The sequence below is a fragment of the Ictalurus furcatus genome, chromosome 2 (assembly GCF_023375685.1).
Source record: "Ictalurus furcatus strain D&B chromosome 2, Billie_1.0, whole genome shotgun sequence".
Taxonomy (NCBI): domain Eukaryota; kingdom Metazoa; phylum Chordata; class Actinopteri; order Siluriformes; family Ictaluridae; genus Ictalurus; species Ictalurus furcatus.
In genome coordinates, this window is record NC_071256.1 from 36,443,633 (window position 1) to 36,450,729 (window position 7,097).

The 7,097-nt window shown below is 42.3% G+C and overlaps 1 protein-coding gene across 1 annotated transcript in view; it reads right to left on the reverse strand.

The window, feature by feature from the left end:
- Nucleotides 1-7,097, reverse strand: part of srcin1a (SRC kinase signaling inhibitor 1a) — a 69,772-nt gene that overhangs the window by 22,107 nt on the left and 40,568 nt on the right. The window contains exon 10 of the mRNA XM_053640922.1: nt 5,681-5,838. Within this exon, the coding sequence (XP_053496897.1) occupies nt 5,681-5,838 (158 nt within the window). The remainder of the gene's footprint in view (nt 1-5,680; nt 5,839-7,097) is intronic.

Here is a 7,097-nt window from a genome sequence, read left to right on the forward strand (position 1 = left end):
TATATATGTTTGTGTATGTTTGTGTATTGTGTGTCTGTATATATGTTTGTGTATGTGTGTGTTTGTGTATTGTGTGTCTGTATATATGTTTGTGTACTGTGTGTCTGTATATATGTTTGTGTATGTGTGTTTGTGTACTGTGTGTCTGTATATATGTTTGTGTATGTGTGTGTTTGTGTATTGTGTGTCTGTATATATGTTTGTGTATGTTTGTGTATTGTGTCTGTATATATGTTTGTGTATGTGTGTTTGTGTACTGTGTGTCTGTATATATGTTTGTGTATGTTTGTGTATTGTGTGTCTGTATATATGTTTGTGTATGTGTGTTTGTGTATTGTGTGTCTGTGTGTATTGTGTGTCTGTATATATGTTTGTGTATGTGTGTTTGTGTATTGTGTGTCTGTGTGTATTGTGTGTCTGTATATATGTTTGTGTATGTGTGTGTTTGTGTATTGTGTGTCTGTATATATGTTTGTGTATGTGTGTGTTTGTGTACTGTGTGTCTGTATATATGTTTGTGTATGTGTGTGTTTGTGTACTGTGTGTCTGTATATATGTTTGTGTGTGTGTGTTTGTGTACTGTGTGTCTGTATATATGTTTGTGTATGTGTGTGTTTGTGTATTGTGTGTCTGTATATATGTTTGTGTATGTTTGTGTATTGTGTCTGTATATATGTTTGTGTATGTGTGTTTGTGTACTGTGTGTCTGTATATATGTTTGTGTATGTTTGTGTATTGTGTGTCTGTATATATGTTTGTGTATGTGTGTTTGTGTATTGTGTGTCTGTGTGTATTGTGTGTCTGTATATATGTTTGTGTATGTGTGTTTGTGTATTGTGTGTCTGTGTGTATTGTGTGTCTGTATATATGTTTGTGTATGTGTGTGTTTGTGTATTGTGTGTCTGTATATATGTTTGTGTATGTGTGTGTTTGTGTACTGTGTGTCTGTATATATGTTTGTGTGTGTGTGTTTGTGTACTGTGTGTCTGTATATATGTTTGTGTGTGTGTGTTTGTGTACTGTGTGTCTGTATATATGTTTGTGTATGTTTGTGTATTGTGTGTCTGTATATATGTTTGTGTTTGTGTATTGTGTGTCTGTATATATGTTTGTGTATGTTTGTGTATTGTGTGTCTGTATATATGTTTGTGTGTGTGTGTATTGTGTGTCTGTATATATGTTTGTGTATGTTTGTGTATTGTGTGTCTGTATATATGTTTGTGTATGTGTGTTTGTGTATTGTGTGTCTGTGTGTATTGTGTGTCTGTATATATGTTTGTGTATGTGTGTTTGTGTATTGTGTGTCTGTGTGTATTGTGTGTCTGTATATATGTTTGTGTATGTGTGTGTTTGTGTATTGTGTGTCTGTATATATGTTTGTGTATGTGTGTGTTTGTGTACTGTGTGTCTGTATATATGTTTGTGTATGTGTGTGTTTGTGTACTGTGTGTCTGTATATATGTTTGTGTGTGTGTGTTTGTGTACTGTGTGTCTGTATATATGTTTGTGTATGTGTGTGTTTGTGTATTGTGTGTCTGTATATATGTTTGTGTATGTTTGTGTATTGTGTCTGTATATATGTTTGTGTATGTGTGTTTGTGTACTGTGTGTCTGTATATATGTTTGTGTATGTTTGTGTATTGTGTGTCTGTATATATGTTTGTGTATGTGTGTTTGTGTATTGTGTGTCTGTGTGTATTGTGTGTCTGTATATATGTTTGTGTATGTGTGTGTTTGTGTATTGTGTGTCTGTATATATGTTTGTGTATGTGTGTGTTTGTGTACTGTGTGTCTGTATATATGTTTGTGTGTGTGTGTTTGTGTACTGTGTGTCTGTATATATGTTTGTGTGTGTGTGTTTGTGTACTGTGTGTCTGTATATATGTTTGTGTATGTTTGTGTATTGTGTGTCTGTATATATGTTTGTGTATGTTTGTGTATTGTGTGTCTGTATATATGTTTGTGTGTGTGTGTATTGTGTGTCTGTATATATGTTTGTGTGTGTGTGTTTGTGTATTGTGTGTCTGTATATATGTTTGTGTATGTTTGTGTATTGTGTCTGTATATATGTTTATGTGTGTTTGTGTACTGTGTGTCTGTATATATGTTTGTGTATGTTTGTGTATTGTGTGTCTGTATATATGTTTGTGTATGTGTGTTTGTGTACTGTGTGTCTGTATATATGTTTGTGTATGTTTGTGTATTGTGTGTCTGTATATATGTTTGTGTATGTGTGTTTGTGTACTGTGTGTCTGTATATATGTTTGTGTATGTTTGTGTATTGTGTGTCTGTATATATGTTTGTGTATGTGTGTTTGTGTGTCTGTATATATGTTTGTGTATGTGTGTTTGTGTACTGTGTGTCTGTATATATGTTTGTGTATGTGTGTTTGTGTAATTGTGCATGCAGGGGTGCACTGATGCTAAGCCCTTGCCTGTGTGTGTGTGTGTGTGTGTGTGTGTGTGTGTGTGTGAAATTCAGATGTAAGCACTTTCTCAATGCTGCTTCCAAGCCCTTAGGATTTTTTTGAGTGTTGTCACTGTACAAGTCATCCATAATAATGAGTGTGTGTGTGTGAGTGTGTGTGTGTGTGCGTGCGTGTGTGTGTGCGCGTGTGTGTGCGCGTGTGTGTGTGTGTTTGCATGCAGGCTTGTCTACACGTCTGTGTACCCGATGTTTTTTGTGGATATGTTTGCTGAATAATTCATGAGCCTCACATATTTTTTTACACACCTTCTCATCTTCTCAGGCTATGCTGCAAGGTCAAAGGTCATGGCTCATACTCGGATCCACGAGCTCACACGGGTAATTGGCTAAATCAGCACTGGCTTTCTGGCCTTGCTCTCTGCTCCAGGAGAATTGACACCAATCGTGCTGCTCTCACACCGTGTGTATTCTACACTTACTTCTGCTGTTCCATCTTAATTCTTCTGTCTCTGAGAGACACAGAGGCCACACCTCCTTTAGTGAGACTTACAGGTACAGAAACCACACCTCCTTCACTGTTACTGAAGGCACAGAGGCCACAACTCCTTCAGTGAGTCTTACAGGCACAGAGGCGACTCCTCCTTCAGTGGGACAGACTTGTACAGAGGCCACACCTCCTTCAGTGAGACTTACAGGTACAGAGGCCACACCTCCTTCAGTGAGACTTACAGGTACAGAGGCCACACCTCCTTCAGTGAGTCTTACAGGTACAGAGGCCACACCTTCTTCAGTGGGACAGACTTGTACAGAGGCCACACCTCCTTCAGTGAGACTTACAGGTACAGAGGCCACACCTCCTTCAGTGAGACTTACAGGTACAGAGGCTACACCTCCTTCAGTGAGACTTACAGGTACAGAGGCCACACCTCCTTCAGTGAGACTTACAGGTACAGAGGCCACACCTCCTTCAGTGAGTCTTACAGGTACAGAGGCCACACCTTCTTCAGTGGGACAGACTTGTACAGAGGCCACACCTCCTTCAGTGAGTCTTACAGGTACAGAGGCCACACCTCCTTCAGTGAGACTTACAGGTACAGAAACCACGCCTCCTTCACTGTTACTGAAGGCACAGAGGCCACACCTCCTTCAGTGAGACTTACAGGTACAGAGGCCACACCTCCTTCAGTGAGTCTTACAGGTACAGAGGCCACACCTTCTTCAGTGGGACAGACTTGTACAGAGGCCACACCTCCTTCAGTGAGACTTACAGGTACAGAGGCCACACCTCCTTCAGTGAGACTTACAGGTACAGAGGCCACACCTCCTTCAGTGAGACTTACAGGTACAGAGGCTACACCTCCTTCAGTGAGACTTACAGGTACAGAGGCCACACCTCCTTCAGTGAGTCTTACAGGTACAGAGGCCACACCTTCTTCAGTGGGACAGACTTGTACAGAGGCCACACCTCCTTCAGTGAGTCTTACAGGTACAGAGGCCACACCTCCTTCAGTGAGACTTACAGGTACAGAAACCACGCCTCCTTCACTGTTACTGAAGGCACAGAGGCCACACCTCCTTCAGTGAGACTTACAGGTACAGAGGCCACACCTCCTTCAGTGAGACTTACAGGTACAGAGGCCACACCTCCTTCAGTGAGACTTACAGGTACAGAGGCCACACCTCCTTCAGTGAGTCTTACAGGCACAGAAACCATGCCTCCTCCACTGTTACTAAAGGCATAGAGACCAGGGCTCCTTCAGCGTGACTGACAGGTACAGAGGCCACACCTCCTTCACTGATACTAAAGACATAGAGACCACGCCTCATTCATTGAGGAACAGAAACTATGCCTCCGTCACTGGGAATGACAAATGTATAGGCCATTCCTCATCCAACTGTAGATTCAGGAATACACAAAAGTTTTGGCACCTCACATACTGTGCAAATAGTGGTTGTGTGTTTTGTTTTGAGTTTTTTTTTGTGTGTGTGTGTGTGTGTTTTTTTCACCCAATGGCCTTGTGGGTTTAGGCCACGCCCACTTCCAGTTTAAATCCAGATACAGATGCAGATAGTTGGCGTGCTAAACTAACACAGATATTCCATCTCTATCCAAGCACACAGTAAATATTAAAATACTGAGTCATCCAAACCAAAATCTGTCCTTTACACCGAGATTCTTGCTTTTCATCACAACTCCTCCACAGTGCCATGAGGACATTATGTCCCCAAAGAGACAGAAAAACAATACAAAATTAACCCCCACCCTGCTTCCACCCACAGTTTCAAAATAAATCATTTTTACTGTTTCAATTACTGTCGGAAACTCTCAGTGTGTGGTCGAACATCCCTCCTGCTTGTTCCGTCCGCGTGTTTTATCCGTTTTTGACGAGGCTTGACAGAGATGCCCGTAGTTTTGGGATGACGGTTCTGCATCTCGAGGAGCCCAATCACTGATCACCGATTTCTTTTTAAGCTTGCAGAGACTCTCGGGTTCAGAAAGACCTCAATGTGTCAGAAGCGTTCAAGACCTGTTTCAGATTTATTTTCTTCAGATTTTCCCAACACTTCTGCCCTGTGCTAGCGAGGCCAAAGCTTTAGTAAAGCATTAAGTAAGGAATGAACCACCTGGTGGTGTGCTGTTACAGGAAAATGATCAATGACAACGTGGCATGATGCAGCCGAATGTGAAATTTCACCCATAGGTGATTCTTTTTAAAATAACACGGTGACCCGAAGTGTTTTATTCCTCTTATTCCATATCAATTTACCAACACAGACAGCTACAGCACCTCTTACAAAGTGCTGGCACTGGAGACTCCTTCCATATATTAGAAAGAAAAAAAACAAAACCCTATACCAGTGAGTTCTTGGAACGTCTCATCCGAGTTCAGCGTGTGAGTCAAATTGACAAATTGAGTCATTTGGTTCGTGAACATGAATCTGTTTCAGGAATCTTGGATGTTAAATCCCTTTCAGGTATACTTTTGTCTCAGTGGATATGTTCAGTCAGTTCTCCATCTGTTAGTTATATGCTGTTAGTCAGTGAGAATAAATGTGAAGCCCTCCAGCAACAACCAGACTATATGAACGACTCAGATTCTGAATCGTTCACCTAAATGACTCATTCACCTTAGTGACTCGTTGGAAATGACTAAATTGTTTAACTAAATTGTAGACAAACTAGACAAACATGACGAGTACAAACGCAGAGAGTGATGTGTATGTGTGTGTGTGTGTGTGTGTGTGTGTCACCTGCATCTTCCGGAGCTGGGCGAGCTGCTTGCGCAGGTCAGTGGCATTCTGCTTGAGCTCGTGTAGGTGGAGCTGCATCTGGAGTTTGGACACGGTGGAGGTGTGTGGGCTCGCAGGAGGAGGAGGCATGAGGGCCAGCGGAGCCGACGGGGTCAGAGCTAAGGAACAAGTGTCATGGAGTCAAAGGTCAAAGGTGTTACATACATAAGCACCAAAGCCTACACACCTAACTGTATAGAGGCACACAGACATGACACTTTGGTCAACACCTGTCACCACCATGTAATCCCACACACACACACACACACACACACACACACACACACACACACACGGTGAGTATGGTGCACTGTCTCCTCCAGAGTCCATTCAGTTGGAGTGAGCATGCCGTTAGTGTAGATTTCATTTAGGAGAACCAGCATTCGCTAGGGTTCTAAGCACTGGGAAGACGAGGCAGTGAATACACAATCCTCCACACACACGCACTGAAATGACAATTTATTAGGTCCACTAAGCCTAAAGGTCACTTTGTAGGTGTACAATTACAGACTGTAAGGCATGTTTAGCGGTGCACAAAGTACTGGCACCCCCTCAATACCCGGTTTGTCTATGGACGGTCTTGTTTAGGTCACGTACAGAGACAGGCAGTATTTCTGATCCACGTATTGAAAATACAAAACGCGATTGTATAAGATCGTACAGACGTTTATATTTGTAAAATACGTATAATAACCTCATTTATCAGGTCAATGTCATTTCTTCCCTAATACTTAGTTAGTTAGTTCTCCCAATCCTTTTATGCAACTATATCACCCATTCACACACTCACACACCAATGGGAGCAGAGCTGCCATGCAAGGCGCTAACTTGTGGCGGGTTGTCCTCTAATCGTAGGGTCGGCGGTTCGATTCCCGGCCCACGTGACTCCACATGCCGAAGTGTCCTTGGGCGAGACACCGAACCCCAAATTGTTCCCGATGGCAAGTTAGCGCCTTGCAAGGCAGCTCTGCTACCATTGGTGTGTGTGTGTGTGTGTGTGAATGGGTGAATGAGAACCAGTGTAAAGCGTTTTGGAACCGCTACGGTTAAAAAAGCGCTATATAAGTGCGGACCGTTACCATTCCGTTACTGGAAATGACGCCATGTTTTCTGAAGCTCGGAAAAAAAAGGCGGCCGAACTCTCAGGCAACTTCGTCTACAAGCGTAAGTAGCTTGTTACCGTTGTTGCGGCTCTGAAATGATTACTTACGTTAACGGTTTTTTATTTGATTTGACGTTCTGTATACGGTTTGTTTGAGTCTAATGACTTTAAAGTGTTTAATGATTTTAAAAAATCCACTAGTGGGCCTGCGATCCTGCTCGGAGTACTGTGACAGAGACCGACCTCGCGTGAGGGAGCTAGGCAGCCGATTGAGAC